The sequence below is a fragment of the Penicillium paradoxum genome (assembly GCF_028828445.1).
Source record: "Penicillium paradoxum strain IBT 22861 chromosome Unknown utg000005l_segment0_segment0, whole genome shotgun sequence".
In the NCBI taxonomy this organism is placed as follows: Eukaryota; Fungi; Ascomycota; class Eurotiomycetes; order Eurotiales; family Aspergillaceae; genus Penicillium; species Penicillium paradoxum.
This window is the reverse complement of record NW_026643183.1, coordinates 1,507,692-1,533,064: the sequence shown is the minus strand read 5'-3', so window position 1 is coordinate 1,533,064 and position 25,373 is coordinate 1,507,692. Positions and strand designations below refer to the sequence as shown.

At 48.1% G+C, this 25,373-nt stretch overlaps 9 protein-coding genes across 9 annotated transcripts; 3 read left to right on the top strand and 6 right to left on the bottom strand.

Annotated features, from left to right (window-relative positions):
* Positions 1-336: 336 nt before the first annotated feature.
* On the bottom strand, positions 337-2,230 carry cps1 (Gly-Xaa carboxypeptidase; the record flags this gene model as incomplete). The annotated part of the gene is made up of 3 exons (XM_057176647.1): positions 337-380; positions 453-1,795; positions 1,872-2,230. 3 exons carry the CDS (start codon positions 2,228-2,230, stop codon positions 337-339), a joined length of 1,746 nt encoding a protein of 581 aa, XP_057030949.1.
* A 2,283-nt stretch (positions 2,231-4,513) lies between these two features.
* N7457_005602 (WSC domain-containing protein) lies at positions 4,514-5,233 on the top strand (the record flags this gene model as incomplete). Its single annotated transcript, XM_057176646.1, has 2 exons — positions 4,514-4,805; positions 4,890-5,233. The coding sequence occupies 2 exons, from the start codon at positions 4,514-4,516 to the stop codon at positions 5,231-5,233; spliced, it is 636 nt and encodes a 211-aa protein (XP_057030948.1).
* A 408-nt stretch (positions 5,234-5,641) lies between these two features.
* On the bottom strand, positions 5,642-5,977 carry N7457_005601 (uncharacterized protein; the record flags this gene model as incomplete). The annotated part of the gene is made up of 1 exon (XM_057176645.1): positions 5,642-5,977. The coding sequence occupies one exon, from the start codon at positions 5,975-5,977 to the stop codon at positions 5,642-5,644; it is 336 nt and encodes a 111-aa protein (XP_057030947.1).
* An 866-nt stretch (positions 5,978-6,843) lies between these two features.
* Positions 6,844-9,757, bottom strand: N7457_005600 (uncharacterized protein; the record flags this gene model as incomplete). The annotated part of the gene is made up of 4 exons (XM_057176644.1): positions 6,844-6,889; positions 6,958-8,043; positions 8,097-9,426; positions 9,658-9,757. 4 exons carry the CDS (start codon positions 9,755-9,757, stop codon positions 6,844-6,846), a joined length of 2,562 nt encoding a protein of 853 aa, XP_057030946.1.
* A 916-nt stretch (positions 9,758-10,673) lies between these two features.
* On the bottom strand, positions 10,674-12,413 carry N7457_005599 (TMEM165/GDT1 family protein; the record flags this gene model as incomplete). The annotated part of the gene is made up of 3 exons (XM_057176643.1): positions 10,674-10,741; positions 10,801-11,734; positions 11,805-12,413. 3 exons carry the CDS (start codon positions 12,411-12,413, stop codon positions 10,674-10,676), a joined length of 1,611 nt encoding a protein of 536 aa, XP_057030945.1.
* Positions 12,414-13,761: 1,348 nt separating this feature from the next.
* Positions 13,762-17,292, top strand: N7457_005598 (putative MFS transporter; the record flags this gene model as incomplete). The annotated part of the gene is made up of 5 exons (XM_057176642.1): positions 13,762-13,818; positions 15,006-15,141; positions 15,200-15,221; positions 15,341-17,046; positions 17,105-17,292. 5 exons carry the CDS (start codon positions 13,762-13,764, stop codon positions 17,290-17,292), a joined length of 2,109 nt encoding a protein of 702 aa, XP_057030944.1.
* A 470-nt stretch (positions 17,293-17,762) lies between these two features.
* Positions 17,763-18,593, top strand: N7457_005597 (uncharacterized protein; the record flags this gene model as incomplete). Its single annotated transcript, XM_057176641.1, has 1 exon — positions 17,763-18,593. The coding sequence occupies one exon, from the start codon at positions 17,763-17,765 to the stop codon at positions 18,591-18,593; it is 831 nt and encodes a 276-aa protein (XP_057030943.1).
* Positions 18,594-18,919: 326 nt separating this feature from the next.
* Positions 18,920-20,072, bottom strand: N7457_005596 (Clavaminate synthase-like protein; the record flags this gene model as incomplete). Its single annotated transcript, XM_057176640.1, has 2 exons — positions 18,920-19,825; positions 19,884-20,072. 2 exons carry the CDS (start codon positions 20,070-20,072, stop codon positions 18,920-18,922), a joined length of 1,095 nt encoding a protein of 364 aa, XP_057030942.1.
* A 1,308-nt stretch (positions 20,073-21,380) lies between these two features.
* N7457_005595 (uncharacterized protein) lies at positions 21,381-22,934 on the bottom strand (the record flags this gene model as incomplete). The annotated part of the gene is made up of 1 exon (XM_057176639.1): positions 21,381-22,934. The coding sequence occupies one exon, from the start codon at positions 22,932-22,934 to the stop codon at positions 21,381-21,383; it is 1,554 nt and encodes a 517-aa protein (XP_057030941.1).
* Between the last annotated feature and the right edge of the window lie 2,439 nt (positions 22,935-25,373).

Below are 25,373 nucleotides of genomic sequence, written 5' to 3'. Positions count from 1 at the left end.
TATGCCCAGTTTCTTCCGTGCGCTTCGTTGTTTCCACAGTCGGTGATGTCTTTTTCTTATACCCATCTATTGTCTTGCTCCCTGGGCTATGCTTTATGGATTCTGGTGAGATGTTTGATTATACATGTGGCGATGTCCGGATCTACATGAGCCTGTCGCTTCGGTTCACACTATCTGGGAGTATCCCATCCCAACGGGGAATTTGTTGATATTATAACAGACCTATGTTATAATCTCTTTTTCATATATTCAAAATACGAGTAATTTTGATACCACATATCTATACGTGCTTGATTCTCATATGTGCCTCAGAGTATCTCACAACAAAGATCACCTTTACTCAGAATTATCATCCCAAGCATCGAAAGATAGAATCAGATCTAGGAAATGTTAGTTCAGTTTCTCAACAAACACAGCGGTCGAAAGGGAAAAGAAGTTGAAGGAAAGCATACCATAGTAAAGCATCATCCCTTCCAAATGCACATCCAAGTGAATGCGCTCGTCCACTGTATGGATGTTGAACGATCCGCCAGCCCTCGAGGGACTCCAACGGTAGATATTCTCCGACAAAGTCCAGTAGAAGCGGGTATCTGTGTTGCCAGTCATCACATCTCCCGCGACCACAACAGTCGGCTTGGATCCAGTTTTCGAGGCAGACTTGGAAAGTGGATTCGAATGCGACTCGAAGACAGTGCGGGCTACACCAGCAAACTGCGCCCACACCTTCGACGTAAGCGGATCCGTTGGCGAGATCGGAGCCGGGGCGAGAGGAACACTTAGAGGGGATAGAGTGAGGGTACGGTCGTTTGCATCACCTTCTTTGGACTCAGCCACACCGGGGAAATCAATCCGCAGAGCGAGATCGTGAGTTTCGGCGATAGGGGTGATAATCCGAACAGCGCGCTCGAGCAGCTCATCAGGTGTCTGGTGTAGTCCGACGCGGTAGTTCACGACTGCGGAGATCTTCTCCGGTAGAGCATTTGTCTTGACACCGCCGTGAATCAGGTCAGCGGCCTGTGATGTCTGCATTGTATAGCGTACCGCTGGGCCACGGGAACTGGCAACCGCCTCCCCGAGCGCAGCGGGATCGTTAGCTGCCAGCTTTTCGGATAGCCAGGGCTCGACGTGGTCGGGCGAGTACCGTGCCTGGCACTCGAGCATTCCGTGGGCGGGGTGGTTGGTATCCAACCAAGCGGGGAATAGCTCCTTCCGCTCGAGTTCGTATATGATCTCCGCCATAACACCAATACCTGTGTGTGCGGGCGGGACAGAGCTATGGCCACCAGGCACGGCGATATCGATGATCAGATCGAGACTACCCTTCTCGCCGACCGCGGGGAGCGCATACACGACCTCGCCGCTGGGATCGGATTCGTCGCCCAGACTCTGAAGTCCCATGCCACCCTCATCGAGAATGAACTCGAATGAGCCCTTGCCGTACTTTTCCTCGAGGGCTGCTGAAATTGCTCCGGCGCCTAGGAAGCCGTGTGATTCTTCGTCGAACCCGAAGGCAAATAAGACTGTGCGCTGTGGCTGCCAGTTCTGCGAGAGAAGGTCTTCAGCTACGGACATTAGTCCGATGAGGACATTTTTGCAGTCGCTTGCGCCGCGACCCCAGACCCATTCGCCGTCAAAGACACCTGCGAATGGTGGGTGAGTCCAGTCTGATGGGTCATCGATCGGGACGACGTCTTGGTGGGCCATGAAGAGCAGCGGCTTGCGTGTCTTGTCGATACCCTCGAAAGTAAAGACTAGTCCCAGACGATTGATATGCTCAACCTTAGCACGGTCATGCCTGTTTTGTTTATTCAGTACTTCTCCATTGAAGTCTCGGCTCGCGGGCCGTGTTCAATATTTGGGCCATTTCTTACACCAGAGGGAACATCTCCTGCAATAGCGATTGGAATTTGACCAAAGGCTCGAAGACCTCATCGTATGGGTCTTCCATATAATCTCCTATGGTGGTTGGTACTTGCACGGCGCGCGAAAGCCGGTTTGCCTGCCGGGCGCGGAAGGCATCGTCGGAAAGGAAGGTCTGCGACGAGTGGAAGCCATCCTCAGGGATGCTAGCCTTTGGAGCCTGGGGGCAGGTTTCCTTTGGAGAGGGTTCAGATAGAAGGTTATAATGATTGCCCGACAAATCGGTGTCGGGGAAGAGAAGCTGTTGTGCGGGAATATTAAGGGCCAGCGATGGTACAGCGACCAGGCCGAGGAGGGCGAGGGTTCTCATACTGAAATTGAGATCAACGAAGACTCTAAATCAAATTAAGCAAGAATCTAGCTGAATTAACGCGAAAGGATTCACCCCAGCTCATAGCGAGCACGTCATGAGGTATCTTATCTTCCCCTCTCGGCCGGCGGCCATTGCCGACGAATTGCCCTATTTGAGCAATCCCATTGCCGAGACGTGGGGTGATTTGGGGTTGAGGTCGTATGTACGGAGCATTATCGACCATGCTGGGATTGGCAACACAGCTTTGCCATGATCAGACGCAAGCATAGCCAAGAAAAAGCAAGCTTCGGCCCAATAAGCCATGGAATTTAAAAATAGTTCACCCTTCGGCGTTTTTCCCGTCGGGTATTGAAATGGCTTGCATGGAGTATGATAGCCAGGAAAAACAAATCGAATAGATCTTATTCTCACAAAGTCACCTCGCGGAAGGAAACAGACCCCCTACATCGTTTTTGTCCTGCCAAAGCTCCAATGAGAAGTCCCCATGATGCTCAAGGACAAATCTCAGGGGCAAGGGCTGATCCCCACTGGGATCTGTATGCACACTGACTCGACGGCCATACAAATACTCCGTACTTTGTATCTCTGGTTGAATCGCCCGGGAAAGTACAACTTCAATCCAGAAGGGTTCAGTTCACCACGGAGTACACTTGTAGTGGACGTCATTGGACTTTGTGCCCATCCACGCTAGTTGAATTCGCCAGATAAATTAACCCAGACAGGGATCAAATTCTTAAATTGTGGAGCTTGTTTGAGCGGTGGGTAGTCTGACACCGCTATGTACTCCGTCCCATCCGCGTGGTCCCGACAGGAAGATATGCGGAGCTTTTTGTCGGAGCGAAACTATCTGAGCCCACCGAGGTTAGGTAAATAAATGATCATTGTGACCATGTGCTATTCGAAGCGATCCGGGTGAAACATACGGCACGCGGTACGGCTGAATCCCCTCACAATTGATAGGTCTTACCAATTAGGATCTCAGCTTCTTTTTTAGAAGACAAAAAAGGATATCGATACAGTCCTGCCCCTGATACTATTTGGAATTTAGAGACCCGCCGGCTCCTACGTTGCACTTCGTATCCCAATATGAATACGGAGGACTCCGTACTTGACCTGCCAATGAAGGCAATTTCATTAGGCCTTTGACTTGTCTCGAGGAAGCACGGAGTACGGAGTACCGAGGAAGTACTCCGTAAAGCACCTTGAGGAGACCCAGGAAGATGAACGGTCTTGGAGTTGAAGATCCCAACCCGCGGCAAGGGTACAATGAACATCGCAATTCTATGCCATTAGGGCAATCCCATCACGTCATATCTCGCTCCAAATTTCCTTTATTTCAGTAAATTTAAGCCAAAGTGAGGGTGGCTAAATTTGTGTTTCGGGGTTCTATTGAAGTTTCCTATCTAGGGCAAGAAAAAAAAAACGCCACAGGTGGTTGACGAGCAAACATTGTACTCCGTACTCCGTAGTTCAACCTGACAAACAAGGCAACCATTCCCACAACACGGAAACTTCGGTTCCAACCATGGGTCCAAAATAGAGTCGATACCCAATTCCAATGTCAAACGCTTCTGTATGGCTGTCTAACTGTTGGATTGAGTACTCTACAACGGTGTATACTCCTTACGAGGCAGTTTATCTAGTGCATAGCCTTTGTAAAATTCAGCCCACAAAAGGAGGGAACAAGGGAGGGTGACTGGCGATGAGCGCCAAGTCAAACAATGACGAGCAATGTCAGATTCCTCACAAATGCAACACCCTAAAACCAATCTATACTTAAACGAGTTAAGTGGCGAACCAGAAACACACGAACTGTTCCTCGAGTTCTCCCCATTTGACTCGTAAGACTCCATTCGCCATCAGTGGCTTCCCAAACAAGGAGCAAGGCGCCACACCTGGGGATGCCGATCGGGCGATCGCAAGATGGCAGGCCAATGAGGCTAATAGGCCGCCAGTTCGAGTTCAATAGAGCATGTTGGTTAGTGTTTCAGGATGATCACTTGCTGCACTGGTTCCATCAATTGGACTTCGATGTCATCAGCCCCAGTATGACTCCACAGAAAAACAATCCAAAAAAAAAAATGGAGCCTGACGGGTGTTCCTGACACTGGACAAACGGTCTTAAAGAAGCTTGATGGACCCTTTTTTTTCCTTCCTGTCATCACGCCTGTCAAACACTTCTCGCTCTTTTTGCACATTCTTTCATTGAATTTCTCAGATCCACTCTCTCATCACCACTTTCTTCTCTTTCGTTGATCGAATATTCCCCTACCAGCAATCATGCATATCAACCCCATTCTCACGGCTATTGCTCTCGCATTGCCCGTATACTCGCTTAGCGCTACCGCCAAAATGGGCTGCTACTCCGAAGTCGAGTCCTTCAAAAGCCAGGGTCCCTACACCTATCAATCTTTAGGATATTGCCAGAACCTATGTGCCAAAAAAGAGTTCAAGGTTGCTGCTCTAAGCCGCGGCGACATGTGCTATTGCGGCGACGACATGCCTTCGGATTCCGCCAAAGTTGACGACGATCAATGCGATATGACATGCCCTGGATGGCCCGAAGCAACATGTAAGTTGCCCCTCTTGCTATAGCATGAGGAATATATCAGTAGCCACATGAACAAGACTGACGAGACATTTCCGTCGTGTATAGGTGGTGGCAAGGAGAGCTTCACCCTCATCCAGGCGATTGAGAACATTCGGCCCCCCCGTGTTGCCGAGAACGCATCCACTACCATTGCGCCCACTGCAGCCACCGCCGCTGGCGGAATCATTGTCGCGCCCTCAACAGCGGTCGCACCAACAGGCATCGTGACCGCAGCATCATCTACCAACTCCAAGAGTGCCAACACGGGCTTGCCCCAGTCTGGCGCCTCTGGCTCTACTCTTGCGGCTTCATCTGCCTCGCCTACACCCGCTAACAACGCTGCCGTAACAGTCCGCGCTGGGTCCGCGTTGATCGGTGCTGTTCTTGCCGGTATGGGCTTGCTTCTGTGAAGTGACTAGCATTCATGCCTCGTCATTGAGGCCGCATATATACTATCATTTTGGTCTCGTGTGCTCTAAATTGCATGTACAGATATACCCCTCGCTGGTTCGTCAACCGAGCGGTCGTGATCTCAGGGATACTATCCTATTCCTGTCTCTGTTTCTTGTGCTGGTCCGCTGGTCGGATTTGGGATGCATTTACTGTCTGTCTTGGGATAGACATTCTCTACACTCGTTTTGTTTTAGCTTTTGGACTTGCGTGAAAAAATTATCTTAGACTAGCATTCATTACTATTTCCGAATGGACTTCGATATCCTTTTCGGTGAATTCAACATTTTGCCAGTGGCATTCAAGAAATGGTATATGGTGTTGAAGATGCAAAACACGAAGCAGTTTATATGTCCTATCTAAAGAGACTAAGCAGATGAGCAGCGCTTCTGATCCCTTTCCTTGGTTTCTTGTCGCACTTTCCGTTTGTCAGCCTCATTACATTTAATACAGCCGCCCGGCCGTTTTGAGTAGTCGGGGCTATGGGTTGAGCATAGAACGATATGGCGTACCGTAATGCATCGAGGAGATAGAGTGTGCTTCTTCTCTTTCCTACAAGGACAGTGGCGCGTGGTTGGCTTCCTGTGCTGGATCTCGGGCTGGCTCTCGTTCTGGCTTTCGTTTCCATCGTTCTTGGCCTTGTCGTTGCCCTTGTTGTTTGGCTTCTTACCCTTCCTACCTTTCCCCCTCTTACCTTTCGCCATGATTGGAATTGAAGTCTGAATCAGCAGTAAATGTTTTCTTGGTACCGTTGGTGGTTTGATCAGTGTAGGTGATCAATATTGAGAATGTGAAGTTGATTTTCAGAGCAAATATCAGGGAATACAGGGATTCTTATACCTCTCTGCCCGCTATTTCCCATTTGGTAATCTCCGGTTGATCGAACAAAAGATTGTGAAGACCTGTACAATATCATTGTCTGTTTGAGTAGTTGAGACACTTTTCAAACTCGTCGATTGACAATGACCTTTTGTGATGTCTACCTATATGCAGCGCTTCGGAGTCAGATGCGAAAGACAACAACGAAATTTTGGGGACGGCTTTTGAAAAAAGCTTTGCTGGTAATATAATGGGATCATGGGTCCATATGCTGTCTCTGGGCTTCATCCTTATCTTTTTTGTATTGCCCCTAGAGCAATTGATACCCTTAAAGCTTTCGGGTAAGCCTCATGCTTTCATTCCGAGACTATCCCAGATGTTGTCTCATTCCAATGAGACACACTGCTCATGATGCATTTCCCGTCTCTTCATGTCACTCGCGAATTTCCATTCTGATACCTTTGTGCACATGGGATTAACATCCTGGAGCTGTATAAAGGCAATTTGCTTGATTTTGCAACTAGGAGAAAACGAAACAAAAATCAAAATAAAGCCATGCCGTTATTTACAACGATGCCCATAGAATCGACCTGGGCAAAGCAGTAGAATGGTATACAATAAAAGAAATGACTATAGGCAAGGCCTGCAAAGTAAATTCAAAGCGCCATCCCCTATGCTGCCTGGGTATCACAAGAAGGACAACAAATAAGATGACAACACTGGACTGTTAGTAATTTCTCGAATTGAAACATCAACCAGTCGATTTATCGAGGCCAGGAGGAAGTGGCCGGCCCTCTCTGTGTAAATTGATAAACAGCATCAGCATTGTTTCACCTAGTATGAACAAAACACTATCATGACTTACCTGAGATATTTCCTCTTCAGATTGCGAGCACGGTCTTTGCAATTGATTTGTGAGCGACGCTCAAGCAAGGGTCCACCATCAGTTGCAGGACAACTGCCGTCTTGCTTTTTGATGGTGGCAAAAGAAGTGCCCCAGATTCCCATGAGGTAGATCAGACGTTCATCTTCTTCATCAGTCCATCGATGGTGTGCCTTCTGAGTTAAATGGTTGTGGCTCGCAGCATGGGTATTGGCCTGTGCCCAGCGACTTTGAGAACTGGGTGGTGCAGCGAGCGGCTCAGGGGCGACGTCTTCATCAGTGACATCGGTACTTTCAACTGTTGGGGCCCTGCGGCCCACTTGTGTAGAATTCTGATGTTGACTTGATTCGTTGCCTGATCCATTGCGGCTCGATTGCAACCACCGTCCTAAGCCAGACTCCGCATCGTCCTGTAGACGCTGTCGCTTCGCGACAGGTAAACTCTGCGTGGGCTTTTCGACCCTACGCCTGGGATCAATCTCGTGAGTATCTTCTTCAAACTCATCATCTGACTCGTCGCTGGGGCTTGCATCAACTCGAGCTCGCTTCCCAAGCACAGTGTGGTGCTTTGTTGCGCCTTGAGAATCAAACTGGCTAATCGGCGACACAACTCTAGCATTTTTCTGCTTATCGAGGAAGCGCCGAGCGGCCGGGACGGTTTTATTTGCCGCAGAGCGCTCCTTGTTTGATCGCTGCGAATCTGCGTTTCTCGGGGAATCGAAGAATCGGGGGTTGTGGCTAACTCGTTCAATACGAGCAGAAGCTGGTGGGCTCGTTGATGTCACCATGTCGCTTTCTCCGTCTTGGCCGAGGTCCAGGTCCTCATCATTGTTTACATATGTAGTCTCATCCCCGATGTCTGGATATCTCAGGTCAGGGGATTGTTGAATCTCTTGAGCCGCGATTGGCCTGTTATCAGCGGAGGAACCAGGGACACCCGCCTGGTCCACAATACTGGTGCTCGCGGAGATAATTGAGCCTTGCGACTCGGCGTCAGGAAAAGATTGTTGAATACTAGTATCCTGGCGCCTCTTGAGCGCCGCGAGTGAAGCCGCGTTTCGGTAATTGCTATGGATGAAATTTAGGAGCCGAAGACACATGGGTCAGTAGAATGAGCATACCTTAAGGATTTGCGCCGACTGGGATCGTTTGTGACCGGCTGTTTGACTTTCTTGGGACTACCTTGCTCAGTAACATTTTTAGGCGCGGTTTCTGGCGGAGGAACATCGTGTTCAGGTGTTTCATCTACCACAGGTGCTGTGTTCACCAATCTTTCTTTCCGAGGGGAAAGAGTCTTTTGGACCGAGGGTGTCTGGCGACGGACCTCAGTGCTGGGAGGTACTGTCGATAATTGGCGCCGATTAGGAGTGCCCGCTGGCACGGAAGTAAGGCGACGGCTTCCAGGTGAGTTATGCACCTGCTTTTCTGATAGGCGTCTGATGTCATCCTTGATCTCTTTCTCACGAGTGCAAACCCAGCGTGCAAGATCTCGTTCGAATGAACGCCACCGATATGCCTTTCTCAATCCATCAATATCGACAGAATCCCACTCGGAGAGTTCTTCCTGGAGATCGTTATACCGGTCGCCCACGGCAATAAGGAACTTTTCAGGGAGATGCTCGGGGAGATGCCCATCATCATCCTGCAGGATACCTGGCAAGTTGAACCCACGGAAGGAGCTAGGGGAATCTTGAGAGTCATTCTCATTGGGCGTGAGGTCCATAGCAAAAACCTGTCTCAGAATGGAGAAGGGACTGAAGTCATGCTCCTGCTGACGCCTGTCCAATTCCATGATGAAGAACTGCGTGCGAATGTTCAAGGCCAAAGTGAAGGTAGCTTCACTGGTAATGCTAGCGCCAATATCTCTGGAGCTGGAGTCATCTGCAAAGCTATCCATAGTACACGCGGGAAATTGGGCATCTAGTTCCTGAATGAATTCCGAGTGGGACTTGGTACCCATGCTGGGAAGAAAGACATTGAGGGTCAACAAAGCACAATTTGTCATGTGCAGATGTGGAATGGCTGCATCTAACTGAGTGGATGAAAGCAAACGACGAGCTTGAGAGATGTCCAAGAAGGACTTGCCATCCCGAGAGAGCGGCGAGTCTTCCAGTTCATCTGTCAACCCTTCGATGGATCGCCTCAAACGTTTACGATGTGGGTGTTTGGAGTCGCTGAGCTTTCTTGCTTCAACTGCCAGAGTGTCCGGGTTCAATCCTGGGGGAACCAAAAGAGTCATGACAAAGGTCGCTTGTTGTTGGATGAACGGGAGATGGGCCTCTATTTTATCGGCAGCTTGAGAATCACTGGGCTCCACATCATTGTGACCCAAGGTTGTACCAGAGACATTGGTATGACCTTCATGGTTTTCAGGTGACTCTGGTATCACTTGCCTGGGTACGATGAACCCTGAAGCAGGAGTCGAAGGCTCCTCCGTCAGGCCGCTCAGCCCTGAATGATATTAGACTAAACTCAATTGGAACAAGAAATTGAGATAAAGGGCCCAAGAGAGATGCAGAATGACAAAAAGTGAAGTATCAGGCCAAGCGCATGTGGGGGCTATAAACTGCCAGTACATGTATAGTTCTCACTGCAATTATTTGCAGTTACTTGTCTCACTGTGCGACACAGGGTATCTAAGCTGCCATGGCAACCTAGAAATAATCACAGAAAACGACTTACAACTTTTGCCAAATGATCCAACATTGGATGCCTTGTTTGCGACGATACTCGCTTCTCGGCTTTGACTTCGTGTCATGCGCGATCCCAAGATACGAGCCATGAAGGGCGGTGGCAAAACACAAGGTGCAGAGTGGTGTAAGAGAAGGACAGGGGGCGGTGAGACCGAGGACACGTGCCTCTCCACGCGTTGTTATGGGTTCAGACTGGTCTCTCTGTAATGTAGATCGAGGCCATCAAAAAAAGATTTGACAAAGCAAAATGATACTTGATGGCCGCGTGATCGAGAAATGGTAATTGATGGAGAGTTGGAGCCGTCAGGAGTGAGAGAAGGAAGGAGTGAGGGTTTTAGGGGCTGCGACGGTATGATGCGGAGAAACAATAATGCGGGGCGGAATGTGCTGGTCGGGACAACGGAACAATGGTAATACGGAACTGCTAGTCCATTTTCAGTAAGGTTGATGCCTCGTTTCTGCCTTGAGTAAATGCCTCAGGCCAAACCCTAAGCCCCAGGCCCTACGCCCTATGCCTGAAGCCTTAAGCCCTATGCCCTATCCACTTTTAATCTTATCTTGATCTTGATTGGTCAACAATATTTTTGGTTTGCAATTATCATCTGTAGCCCGTACGGAGTAAATGATCCCATAAAACTTGTAAAAGACTACATACGTGGGTCATTTTTAACATATTAAGAAGCATCATTACTTCATAAGTCTATGCAACAAGGTTCTCATTCGGAATTCCCACAAAAACTCCAATTTTCGACAACCTACCTAGGTAGCTACCTACATGTACGCAATAAGTCTTATAAGTACTCCGTAGATGAGTCCATGGAATTCGAGATTGGTGAAAAATATAATAATTGTGAACTTGGCCATTGCATGGGCCAAACACAAGATTAAATCATTAAAACAGATAGCTATGTCCCAAGATGCATTCGACTTTTACAACAAATCAACCGCCAAAAACTGTCAACGATAGGGTTCCGTGAACACATACAACCGCGGGAATGCAGTGCTTTAAGAGATGGCTTCAATGAAGTAGATTACGCCAAAGACAAGGAAGGCTGCGGCACCACCCAGGGTCACTATAGCAGACATGATTAGCATTGATTCGAAATGGGCAAAGCAAATAGAAGACACGTACCAACACGCATGCTGACTCGGCCAGCAATGGCCCTTCCACCAATGACGGCCGCCGCAGTGCAAATACCGTGCCCAGCGGTAGCTCCAATGGTCACCCACCAGTAATCCTGGCCGGCTGCCATGGCAATAGTGGCGATCTGGCTGCGGTCACCCCATTCACCGAGGAAGGTCATGACGAAGGTTTGGACCCATGCGGGACTGAGCAACAGCGAAAGCAGGTTGTTCAACCCCGAGAACATGTTGTTCAGCCGTTGCCGGGGTTGAGGGGAAGAACCACGGGACGAGGACGAGGACAAACTCTCTGGAGGCGAGGGCAGGCGGTTTCCGGATCCGCGGGTCTTGGGACGACCGGCACGGCCAGCTTCGAGGTTGTGAGGAGTAACCGAAGAGCGACGGCGGTTCAGGCGCAGCTGCTCGTGTTCCTTCTCTTCGAGCTCTGCCTCGACCTCTCGCATCTCTTCGCCCACACCCTCATCTGGAGACATCTCCCGGCCTTCCTTGAGCATCTTTACACCAAAAATCAAGAACAGAATGGCGGCCATGAACTTGGTAAAAGTCTTTGGGATGAGGGTAGGGACGGCATGGCCCAGAATGGCTGAAAGAACAGTCATGCCAATCAAAGCGCTAAATGCGGCAGTGAACACTACCAATCGGGGGTGTCTCATGGCCATCAGCGCGGCGACGAGGAATGTTTTGTCGCCAATTTCAGAGACGATGATCATGGTGAACGAAAAGACAAGGGAATGCATAGTGCTGCTGGCGTCGGGGATGCCCAAATCACTGTTGTGGTCGTAGCTCGAGGAGGATGAAGATGAGCCGGAGGGAGAACCCGAGTTAACAGACTCGCGTCCAAGACCCAAAGGATTATCATTGACCATGGCCGGGGGCTTCGGGTGTGGAATATCGTATGGCTTCTGAGGCAGATCGGCAGGTTTCTAGAAGCAAATTAATTCCTCTTGTTCGACCAGGACACCCGACTCACAATAACGAAATAGGAAGACTTACCTCGAGCATTCCCAGGCTTCCCGAACCCTCCGCAGACTGACTGCCGCTTCTAATTGTTGCGTCTTCACTGCCCGAGGGCAGCTTCTTGGCCTCACTATTGGGCAATGGAGGCGCCTCCCTTGGAGGCCCGGGCACCTTTTCCGATGCCCATTGGTTCTCCTTTCCTTTCTCAGACACACCTCCCTCAGTTCCCCGTGTGCCTTCTTTCGGGCCCGCCCGATTTGGATCGTCCATGACGCCGCTGTTTGAATGTGGAATCATCTTGCCCTCTTCGGTGCTGAGGTGTCCGGATGAAGGAATCTTGGTATCGTATTTAGTCGAGACAATATCAATATCATCGCTTCCCTTGATGTTTTTGCGGTCGCGCTCTGCATTGGTTTCCACCCACGGACCAGCGTGTGGTTTGCCATCCTTGCCATCCACGGGAACGTCCGGCGGCCCTTTGGCGACATTAGATGCGACTGTGTCGGAATCAACGAGACGAGCGTTGCTGCCAACGGTCTCCCGCGAGACTTGAGAATTTATATTGTCATTGTAGGTCGTATCGGCGAGTGCGGCCGAGATGGCGGGAAGAAGGAAGAGAAGGAACGACGGTGTGTTGATCTTCATTATCACTGGCGGTTTGTTCCGCAGAAAGAGTGAATCAGGGTCAGGTTCGGTGTTCTGAGAGGATGATCGATGATGTTTCAAAAGCAAGAATTAAAGGAGGTGGGACTGTTATCGAAGGTGGGAGAATTCTTCGATAGATGACACGACGCTAGATTGAATCTTTGATCGACGCCAAGACAATGTTAAAAACACGACGATAGAATGAACGTGACACGGCGAAGAAACGATATTAAGATGAAGTATGTCAAGCAAAGAACAGGAGAATCCAAGGCAAAGAAAGAGCCATTGCATCTTGAATTGCCCAAGGGGTTTCACACGTGACCTCCTGCGAACGGCTGGGAATAATCGTCTCGATCTGATCCCCCTGGATGCAACTGGCAAATCTAAAATTGGATCTTGGTTTATGCTCGTCTCCATCATCTGGATTGAGATTGACGCCCGTGAAAGACTGATGTTGGATATGTTGTGCAAGAAACAACGGGGCCTTGTCCAACTCATCGTTGGGACATCATAATCCTTGCTTTTGGGAGATGCATGGGATACCCTGAATCTATTCAGCCGCCATATGGCAACATCATAGATGGAGTCCCTAGATACGGAGTATACCGTGCAAGGGTGCAAATCTCTATCCTCTCAGACTATCTTCAAAAAAATGACAACTTGAAGGCCAGAGAGCACCATTGTCCCGTAACTATCAACCTTGGAACTCTGATTATTGGATCAAAACATCATAGTCAATGATCCCAAATAAAAGTGCATCCTCATTGCAAGATCAAATTCCAACTGCGATGAACAGAGAATGATTGGGAAAGATAGAACAGCTGCAGGGGGTCCAGGGGTCCGGTCATGAAGAGGTGCCGAATATCAAACTCGGGCCCCCTGAGAAAGAACTGGCCGCTGTATATACTCCATACGAAGTACGGAGTACTCCGTAGTGGATCACAGTGAGTTTCAGCGGTCGGGAGAGTGGCAACCAATACCACCCCTGGGTGCAAGAGCAGCCTTCTCTCCCAGTAGTGCCTTGTTTTGAATCTGCTCACAATGAAACGACCACTCAGTTAAGCACGGGCTAAGTAAGTAGTGTGACCCCAAATTCGGACTGTCGATCTCAGGTGAGTATTCCTGGCCGAGCATAAAGTGGCGTCCACAAATGTCTTTGCGGACGACGCCACCAGCTTAAAAGACCCTTTCCTTCCAAATATCCTAGTCATATGAAGTCGCCGATCAAATCCTATCTTGATGTATGACGATATAGATAGCTTAAATACCATCAGTGGAAAACATTAGCATCCAACGATAGAAGCATTAAAACCGGGGCGGCTCTCCCCCGCAATTGGACATCTGCACAATGACGGCTGCCAACACTACCGAGTGGTCAGCTGAGACAGTGTTGGGACACTTGAAAGTTCGCTTAAGTAGTGACCAGCACTAAGCCTCCTTGGACGACATGTCTATGGACAGCTAGAGCAAGCGAAATGGAACCCTCGCGACAAGCGCGGGGATTGGCTGGCTTGGCATGTTCCCCGGAATGGCCGTGTGCGTTTGGCAATGCGGAGGATTTGAGTTTTTAAGCTGCACGGTATATGTCAGATAGATGTGTCGTTCTCACATGCCTGGATGTACGGAGTATGGAGTACATATCAACGGTCCTTGACGTGATCTTGCATGCACGTTGTAAACGAGTGTCTCAAGGATCCACCTGTCGCGGTTGATCCAGTTGACCCAAGAGATCAACACTGTGGGGAGCATAGCATTGCCCAGAATCGGGGTGCTTATCAGACCCCGCGTCATATGGGCAATTAAGCACGCGGGCCATTAACAATGTCAATAACACAAAACATATATAAGGAGTTAATAAACGTAGACCGATAGTACCTCGGAGCTACTTAGATTAACTGTGGGAGTCTGTGTCCCGCGTGGTACTTGGCGGGTACCTCCAGACGGCTCACCGCCCCCCCACAGGACACATGGAACCGTTGAGCACATCTTTCTCTTTTCAACTAATCAGTGGTTGCTCGGCGTGTTCACCTTTGACCGCGTGACAGACCTTTTGGGGCTTATCGCATGGGCCCATGTGAGACATTGAGGCACTATATATTTCTCGCCTGCCGTCTACGTACTATTTCACTGATCGATCTTCCTTCATCAAGCTATGCCTTTGAGTGGTGCTGATTTGCTGCCGCTTGGGTTAATTCAGAAGCGTTGATCGCTTTACCAAGACCCAGCGACACATCACCTTATCTTTTTCCCTGTGTGGGGTTTCTATCGACTGCTGGTAGTACAACATCCACGGGGACCAGTTGTGACGAACGGCATTTTTGAACTTTGTACCGAATCCAGGGCATTCAACATTCAGACATCGGTATTTCCTATCGGGAACCCGATATATATGTAAGGAGTTCCACTGCTGTACCCAGGTGATCTTCGAGGATTTCTTCTCCGCGCTTATCAGATGGAAAAAGATCTGACTAATCTTAGAATTTTTAGCAGTTTTGGCTTGCAAACAGTATAAATTGAATACCTCAATCTTCTCAAGCCAGAGGGCCATTCTGCTGTCATGGAGCAAAATACCGGGGGACCCCCATTCCACAGCAACCAGCTGCCTCGCGCTGGAGACGACTCTTTGGAGCAAAGTCCAACGAAGAGCCTCAGTTGGGCGAGGAGCAGACATATCGGTCCAAATCCACATTGGGAATCTTGAGTGATAAAGAAACAGACGAAGTTCCTGGTGAGTAGGAAGTGTCAATCTCATCAGAGAAGTAATGTTATCGAACGGGACTGATCAGTTGCCGGCATGGTTCAGGAACGGTACTTCTTCTATCATCTAATCGCAATGAGCCTTTGGGAATGAGACATCAACCGCATCGGACATCGACATCATCTATCACTTCATCTTATCGTCCCTCGCGATCTAACTCTCGGACCAGGATTCCAACGCAGAAGAGAACTGCGGATGGACAATTTGTGCTTGATCCCCAACCCGATGACTCAGTGAATGATCCATTGAATTGGCCTGTATGGCAGCGTGACACCGCATTGTTCTCACTAGGGTTCTACTGTCTGATGGGAGGCGGTATGACCCCCATTCTGGCGGCTGGGTTTAACAATGTTGCCGCTGCATACAATGTCAGCACACAGCAGGTGGCGTTCACGACCGGATTCTATATGCTTGGCCTGGGCCTAGGGTCTGTCGTAGTTTCACCCACAGCCATTTTATACGGGAAACGACCCATTTATCTCCTGGGAGCTACCCTGTTCGCAATCTCAGCAGTTTGGTGCGCTCTGTCGCCGAATTACCCAAGTCTCGTTGTTGCTCGCATTTTTCAAGGATTCGCTGTGAGTCCCGTCGAATGTCTTCCATCTGCCACTATTGCAGAAATCTATTTTTTGCATGAACGAGCATACCGGGTGGGAATTTATACACTCCTGCTACTCGGCGGAAAGAATCTCATCCCTCTAGTGAGCGCCGCCATCATCGAAGGTCTGAGCTGGCGGTGGGTGTTCTGGATCGTCGCTATCATTGTTGGTGCATGTCTAGTCTTGCTCTTTTTCTTCGTGCCAGAAACATTCTGGGATCGCACCCCCCGTCCTCGTGTCCATAAGCCAAAACGCCCGCGCGCCCCAGGTCGCAGTGTTTCGGACCTCGTTTCCCACGGTTTCCGCGGGCGGCGCTTACATGCCCAGCTACCAAGCGAGTCTGTCGAGCAGACCCAGCCAGATCCCACCCCAGCACCGAAAAAATCCAAACAAGCTCATGTTGGATTTGCCGATGATGAGCCAGAAGACGGCCATCAAGTAGGCGATACTGAAAAGTCAAATCTGCATTCTCCAGCGGATAATGTCACCAATGGCGATCAAATGATCATCCAACCTGTTGCTACTTCCAATGAGAAAGGCAGTGATTTGCTCCAGCCAACCTCTCACGCTCTTGTGCCTGGTGCGCATCCAGATGATCTGGAGGCAGCTAGATCAGCGGCGGTCTCACCTGCGAGAACCGAGTCCCTAGAGCCTGCTGGAACACCAGTGACTGGAACCCTTCAATATACAAACAGACTCCGTGAGCGTCCGAAGATTCCATACTCTCAACTACTGAAGGTCTGGAATGGGCGGATCGCTCAAGACAGCTGGCTACGCGTCGCCGCGCGACCATTCGTTCTATTCGCCTATCCCGCTGTCCTTTGGTCAACAGTTGTATACGCATTATCAGTTGGCTGGCTGATCGTGCTCTCCGAGTCGGTTGCGCACATCTTTGAAAACAAAGAGCACTATAATTTCACCGCATTACAGATTGGACTGGTCTATATATCGCCATTTGTTGGCGGTCTTTTGGGCACTGCCGTAGCAGGCAAAGTATCTGATATCATTACACGCTTCATGACCAGACGCAATGGTGGCATCTACGAGCCTGAATTCCGTCTTGTGATGGCAATTCCCATCGCACTGTCGACTGTCATTGGTTTGATGGCTTTTGGTTGGAGTGCCGAAATCGGCGATTCTTGGATTGTGCCAACCATCTTCTTTGGGTTGATCTCATTCGGTTGCTGCTTGGGCAGCACTACAGCCATCACCTTTTGTGTCGATAGCTATCGCCAGTATGCCGGCGAGGCGCTTGTGACACTGAATTTCAGCAAGAGTATGTTGAACTATCTATCAGATCAGTTTGGTCCAGACTAACGCATCTTCTCTTCTAGATATCCTTCACGGACTGGTGTTCTCACTGTTCATCGTTGATTGGCTCAATTCCGATGGCTCACGCACTGTGTTCCTAGCCATTGGTGGTATCCAGCTTTTCTTTATGCTCATGTCGATTCCTATGTACATTTACGGCAAACGAGCGCGCATGTGGACGGTGCGCAAGCGGCTGATGGAACGCCTCTAATTTAGACAGTTTGAATTAGCGATAGGGTTGTTTGCGTTACATTTATATGTCTTTTTCTTTCATTGCATATACATAGGGTGGGGCATCCTCGTTGTTGGTTCTGTCTTAGACATTTCCTTCTCTTGGGCACTATATCTGGAGGTGGTTGATAGTCGGAATTTTCGGATGTTGGAGCCTTCAAAGGGCTGCTGTGATACCAATTCCTGAGAAATACATTTACGTTAAATAAGATGTTATAAATACATGTATGTATCACTCCCTGTGGAAGCTGCTGTTCAGTCGAATTCAAAAGTCGTAATGGTAAGGTGAATCATTCTAATCGTTCTGTTCGTCTATGTAAATCAGTTTCGCTTTCTACGTAATTATTCGTCATCCTTACGCAGATGCCATGTAGGTAGATGCACATTTATCAGTCCCCAATCAGGAGATTCTATCAATTCCAATATATTAGAGAACTACGATTTACCATCATGGCTGAAGGTATCTTGAGAGAAGAAGGGCTTCCTGCTACAACACCGAGATACCAATATCAAGGTGTAGAGCAATGTCTGAGATGCTTTGAACTTGAATTGGACCACTATAACAGGAAAGGCCAACCTGGTGACTACTCATATATCATATTTGATAACGTGGATGAGCGTTCCTTCCAGAGGTGTTTCGAGGATGAGTCACCAGAAAGACACCTTATGCATTCGTTGGTCACCTACATCCTCGCTTCACATACAGCCATTCTTAAAATGCCTACTGCTATGCATTCGGTCGCCCATGGTGCCTTCGGTGACATTTTTGCAACTTGGCATCGTGGCCAGCAAAGTCGTCTTTTGGCCATGAGGAATACCACTGTCGAGGGGCCTACGAGAAAGAAATGCCCAGATTCATCCTGGAAGACCCCAGTTCATGTATTTGGAAGAGACGCGAAGTGGCCGACGATCCTTGTTGAAGCAGGATGGTCCGACTCAAGCCGCAAGCTACAACAAGATGTTTTGCTCTGGCTCCGTGAATCAGAGCAACAGGTCAAGGTCGTCCTTACAATAAAAGTTACTCCAGAGGGAAAGATCACAGTCGAGCGTTGGAAGTTAAACGAACGCGCTGGCGAGATGTATGTCGAGCCTAACCAAGCCATGCGCATCACTCGAAACTCAGACGCCTCTTCAAACCAACACTATATCTCAGGCTCAATGCATATCCAATTCGAAGATTGTTTCCTTCGCCCAAAGAGGGGCAGTGAGACAGATTTCGTTCTGTCAGACGCTGATATGAAGGAAATTGCCGAAGCTGTCTGGCATGAGCTTCCCGAGTGACGATCGAAAAGGCATCGAATGATCGGGACATCATGATCTGCAAAATTGACTCATCCCTTTTGACCCTGGCAGCAAATGCAATCTGATAATATTCAATCTCAGCCGTTGGAAGCTAGCGAGAATTGTATGGCAACTGTACGGCTTTGATCAGTGGTGTGAGCACCGACATACAATTCTGTTAATTGGATGTGGCAATAGCCTTTTGAACACTTAATGAGATCATACAGGCTTCAGTCGAAGATATTTCCCTTAATAAATTGAGAATGAATGAATCAACAAATTTAGCAGATGATATTGTGGGTAACCAAAATTCTGACTGCTAGACACTATGCGGCAGCCACAATTGACTCCGGGCGTTCATACTCCAAGGCAACCCTCTTGTTCATCCAATCTCCTGCGGTCATCCTGTCTTGCCATTCCAAAGTTCTCCATTTTCCTTTCTCTTCACACCCAGGAAGAGGCTCAATCATCATTTCGTAATCCGGATGGGCATAGAAGGCAATGGCAAACCGGTCTACCACGGTGTCCGCACTGGTGGGCTCCTGTCCGTACATTGAGTGACTCGGTCCAGTAACATGATGCAGAGCACTCTTCCAGCGTCCATTCGATTGTTTCTCCAGCATATCTCCGATATGGACGATCATAGTCCCGGGCTTGGGCAGAACTGGCCGGAATATATTTGCTTCGTGGTCGTGGATCTCAAGACCACCCACCATATCTTGGAATAGGAGGGTCAACTGACCAAAATCCGTGTGAGTATTGAGCCTATTAGCCCGGCGCTGTCTCAATGGTGACGCCGGCATCGACAGATAGTAGAGCCAGCTCATATGGCTCCGGTTACCGGTGGGCGATTGTTGCTTAGCTAGATAGTCCAGGTCGGGGATTTGCAAGATCTCGCAGAGATGGCGCATCAACTGCTGCTCTTGGTTCACGCAGGCATCCCACCATTTCTCAATGAAGGATCGGAATCCAGGGAAGTGGTCCTCTGGCAGTAGGCGGTTGGGATATGGGTTGGTCAGAGGATCATCGCTCGAATGCGGATTGCCCATCTCAAGGATCTCCTTTTGCTCTGGCGGGGCCGACTCACGCATCTGATCGACCTCCGAGTGATCCCAGACACCTTGGCTCACGAAACCGGTTCCGACGGCCGCCCAGCCTCGATGATCAGTTGCGCTTCCAGGGTGCGAAATCAATTGTTTCAACTCCGTTGGGAGGTTGAAAAAACGCCTGGACTACATGGAGAATTAAGCGGTTTGTCGAAACACAATGGCTAGGAATAGTAACACTTACCCAAGAGAGTGCCTCGTCAACCATATCCTGACCAATGCTATGGTTAGACAGGTAAATGAAACCGTATGTCTGAAATGCATCATCCAACTGTTTGAGAGCGAGTCTGTGATTTTCGGCATCGCCACTAGAAAGCAACTTGAAGTCGACAGTAGGGATGTTTGCAGGTTCAACAACTTTGATTTCCGACATCTTTGTGTGTAATTGATATAAGAAGACGAAAAGACTTCAAAGTAGAAAAGTACCTAGGTATATCATGAGCAAAAATAGCGGGGGTTTACCATCCTTTATCCCGCTACGTGCTTGAGATGCACGTACGTCCTGCCATGGAGTCGAGTTTTCCAACCGAGAAAGATCTCCAAGCTCGTATGATTGTATTCCTAAAAAATAAATCGAACCTAAATAATCTCGAAAATAACCTAGAAAATACCTCAATAGCTCTACTGATCATTTGGTCAGTATGCAGAGTAACACGCTGGCTGGAACGGAGTCAGATTTCGCTGGAGCGGGTAGCGGCAACGGTGGCGTAAAGCTACATGTAGGTATACGGAGTACATGTTTGTACAGCAAACAGCATGATACATCCAACTATGTGGCCTCTGACCAATAGGGATTTTTGTTTCTCAACAAAAAGACGGCCAATTTCGTGAATATTGAAGTATGCAGGTTCCTAAATGCCTTTTGGTGAAGGCAATACGGAGTACTCCGTATTGGTCATCTCAATGGTGGACTGCCCGGTGGTCTGGACTTTTTTTGCAACCTACATGTAGATATCGGATCTAAATATACAGGCAACCAGGCGTGTGCCTGGGGTACGCCCGTCCTATGCAATTCTCAAAGTTGTATAACATCCAAAATAATGTAGCTAAACGAGCTATACTCCGTACGGAGTACTGCAATCTATACTCCGTACTCCCAAGTCACTTGAATGAAAATGCCCGCATGAAGGCTGTCAAGGCAATTTGACCAGATTGTACTCGGTACTCAGTACTACTCTGATAGTTCTCTTTGAAACACTTTACTACTCAAGGTTGAGTACGGAATAAAAGGTTATTTTACCTAGATACGATCAAAATAGAAAGGTTCCAAGACTTGAATGCTGGTTAATCTAGGTATCATTGAGCGGTGAACTGAATACATGTGAACTAAAAATACAAGTAAGAGGAAATGAATTACCGTAAATAAAAAAAGGGTAGCAACCTTGGTCAGCGACCAGAGGATCTTAGGTATCCATTGTACCCGAGAATGGCCTGTTACGAAATAATTTCAATCCGCGAAATTTTCGAACACAAGTCTGAAAATTTCCTTGTAATTCACCGAATGGATGAGAAGTCGTTACTTCGAGGTAGTTTGCAATTTAATTCAGTCGTAGGTGGCTATTTCTATAGGGCTTTTTTGAGCATGATGAAATGACGCTAAGCGTATATAACTCAAGATGAAACTGAAGGATACCCCCGACTGTGGTATCCCAATGATCCGAAATATGGATATAATGTGCATCTATACTGAGAATCCCACCTTGTTGAACCGTCGTTGTAGATCATGGGCATATTTCGTTCCATGGAGTCGACGCACAATATCCAACGGCCGGATAGTCTCGCAGTCAGAACCAGAGAGCATTACAGCCTCGGGCATTGGGTCTTCATGGTACAAACGTGCTCTATTTAGATTCCCGTTGACCAATACCTTCCTGCAAATGTACGCTTCCACCAACATCGAGTCGGCTTTATCTGCCGACTGTCGGATTCTTCTCAGTGTTTCCTGCGCTCTGGAGTAGATGCGGCGCTCTGCGGGATCATCAATGTTGATAATCAGTCGACGGGGCCTTGGTGTCGCCTTCGACTTTTTCAATGTCAAAATCCTGTTGCTTTTACTCTCAGCCAGGAGGGTGGTCGTTGGGGTGTGTAACTCCATGAGAGCAGGACGGACCACCTCAAAAACATAGTAAAGATAGCCCAGCTGTCTAAGGTCTTTTGGTCTCTCTGTGACTGAGATACGTTGATAGAATTCTCTCCAACAACCATCCTGCTCGGCATCCATGTGTTCAAGAATAGTCTCCACACAAGGTTCTTTCCCTTCACTCATGGATCTTTTAATCAAGAGGGCGGCCAATTCAGTTCTTGAAGAAGTGTGAATCTCATAGCTGGAGCGGTCATTGATGCCTCGCTTTCGCAGCTCATGTTCGACTGATTCCGTGAAAACCTGCCCAATTTGGTCATGTCGTCGATCAACAGCATCCATCCATTTTAGAGCCTCGATAGCAGAGCATTTTCCTTGTGCGAAAACTGCAACGGCTGAGTGATAGTAATGCCAGCTCGGAATGTCTAGCTTGATAGCCAACCGTCGCGACGAACGCTGTTCTTGGATCCTTGAGATAGTCATTGCAACTATATCTGCGATGGCAGTAGATGAACGAGAAATATAGTCCATCTCGTGAAAGGTAGGTTCCGCATGACTGAGTTGGTCGACGTCAATGTTCCCGCTTCTTGGATCCGATACACTCGTAATCAAAAGACCTCCGTTGAAGATGCAAACTCCAGAGATAATCTGGATGTGCTCAAAGGAAGGCTCGCCGGTCTTGTTAAATAGGGATTCTCCGTACTTTAGTGTTGGTGATGATATTTGCAGGTACTGGGTGGATTTGAGAGCGGTACTTGGGAAGTGAAATTCGGTTGCGATGAACAAATTCCAGCTATGGGTATGGATGGCCTCGGAGTTGAACGTTTCGTCCACAACGAGTACTGTGCTGCCGATTCGCAGATACGAGCGGGACTCGTTCAAACGACTCGGCGTTTCCTTTTCACGATAGCCGAAATTAAGCAATTGGGCTGATTTTGCAGCAGCATGTCTTCCTTTCGACATGGCTCGGAGTCGTTTTTCGACGTTACTCTGGTCCGCCAATACAGAGTCCAGAGGAAGCATAAAAGCTCCAATATGGTTGTTTGGAAGCTCGTTGACATCTTTGGTCGAGTACATACGGATATCTTCAAACTCAACCCATGGTCTTCGACCCTTCTGCACTCGCAAATTGGCAAAGGTTGTTGGAATATCCATGACTGCGAGATATTTGGTCGATTCTGCTTGGTATAGACACAAATGAAGAATTGGTCGACTAGATCGGAATTTTGTTGCAGGCTGAAGCACGCATGTACATTTACATATGTTGACATCTAGAGAAAGCTTGAAACGCAAGCAAACAACAGAACTGTGTTTCCAAGTAAATTACATGTTCATACCAGAAATACATGCAAAGATATTCTCAACTACCTGAGTGACACGATGGTTGCCCGTATGGCACATACTGGCATGCTGCTGCCGGAGCCTTGATACCCATACATGCCATACTACTCCGTACTCCGTACATGGTTGAGATTTTCGATCACCTGCAGCATGACTGATGCAATAATGAAATATAGTCGCTGTGAGCTGTGCCTGTTCCATCAACCGAGCCGAATTGCTCGAGATTGACATCGTACGGAGTAAAAGAAATCGAACTCGGCGAAAGTGTACTCCGTACTCTGTACATAGAAGCCCCTGTCTAGAGAGCCCAAATTCAGGTTCTCAGCCAGCCATAAAACAATGCAGATATTTCCACTACATATCTCAAATGAGCGGAACTATTGCCGATCATTGCGAGGATGTATCTAGGCCGAAAGTCAAAAAAATCACGGGACCCGGGCTCGGTTCGGGCCGACAGCACTAGGAGCTTAGATCGACATCTGAGGTTTTCTTTTTGGTCATACATAACACAGCCTACACCACCAGATCCAAAATTTTCCCATGTGACCCGCCCTCCACATTGAGGGAAGTCTCCACTGACTGGCTACAGATTTTATCCTCTCCTCCGTACGGAGTACTCCGTACATGATAGATCAATATGGGATGGGGCCAGTCGGTGTGCTTGGTCACCGCTGCTGGGGTCATGATAGATCCTTTTCTCAAAGCCCCCACCATGCCAACAAAAAGGAAAAAGCAAAATGTCATGAATCATATCCCTTTTTCTTGAGATCCTGAGAAATTATTCGCCTCATTTAGGAGGATTGCGGCTTAGCTTCCTTTGAATTCATGAATATCCGAGGTACCTAATCTACTGGCACTGCCACACACCCACCCGAAAGTATTGAATTTCATCGACCTACCAGAATTATGGTTGCACAAACTTCCGACTACCAATTTGACTTCTTGCCACAGCTACAGCGCTCAAGGCTCCGTCATCGTATTCAAGTATTCCGTATTGTATTTGTACCTCAAACCTCCTCGGCCCCGAGGAATGTATCTTCGGAGTACATACCTTAGACTTACTACGGAGTACATTATAAAGGAACCTTGCTTCCGTCCAACAACTCGGGATAATCGTATGCTTGTGTACTCTGTACTCCATAACACACTGGCTCTTCCAACGTTCTTTCTTTTATATACATCTGTGAGAGATGTTCCCAGGTGTAAATAGACTTTTACGAAGTAGGTATTCTGCTCTTAGAATTCTCTGCTTCTTCATATATCCATGCATGCACCTTCGACTTATGTAGTAGTATGGTCATAAAGCTGAGTGTAAGAGCCCCCAGCCCATGGTTTTAGCATTAGCTACACCCATAAATCGCCTATGATATTTTTAGGGAGGATTACGGTACATTGTTTGCTATGGTCGGCGCCCGGACGAGATGGAACACATACGCATTATTTGCTTATTCCCAGCTTGCCATTCCGAATTTGATTAATCTGCATACATATATTGCATTAGGGATCGGTTTCGATTTGAACTGGATTTGCTGCCTGAATATGCCTGGTTTTAGACTAGCAGAACACGAGAATACCTGAATTTCCATGGCGGAGATCTTAACAGGGACCTAATTGAGGTGCCCTGGTCCTTGGAACGTATGTACATAGATAAAACGAAGCTTTTATTCTATTCGGTCGCGTTTGCCTTGAAATTTCTTTTTAGTGGTCTTTTCAGTACGGAGTAATCATTTTCCTAGATATATTCTTTCTTCTCAAAATTCATATTGTAAGAATAGCTTTAATCACGGACTATAATCTGCATTACAGTGATGGGCACCTGGACAGTGTCAATAGCAGTCTCAACACAGGCATATTCTGGCAGCAAATTTGATTTGAATTGGAACCGACCCCTGAGGACTATACACTTTCGCAGCCGTACTTACCTCGTTTCTTTTTGCCTTTTCAAACGAAGGCGAATCCGGGATCAACATGAAGTGTTGTATATTACATATCCAATGCCCCCGTCCTCATAGTTGATTGGATAATAAAATGCAGGTTAAGCCACTGAAGGCACTGTAAATCCCGCAGGCTCTCAGCTCTACCTCAAGTTGTTACCTGCCAGTAGCCACTCCTTATTTTACCGCATATATACAATGGCGATTACGCGTCCTTCAGGTGGTCAACAAATCTTACATATGGCAATAAATCACCTGGCATATACTCCGTAGTCCGTACGGATTACTCCGTACAGAATGACAAAATCACCTTAAATGT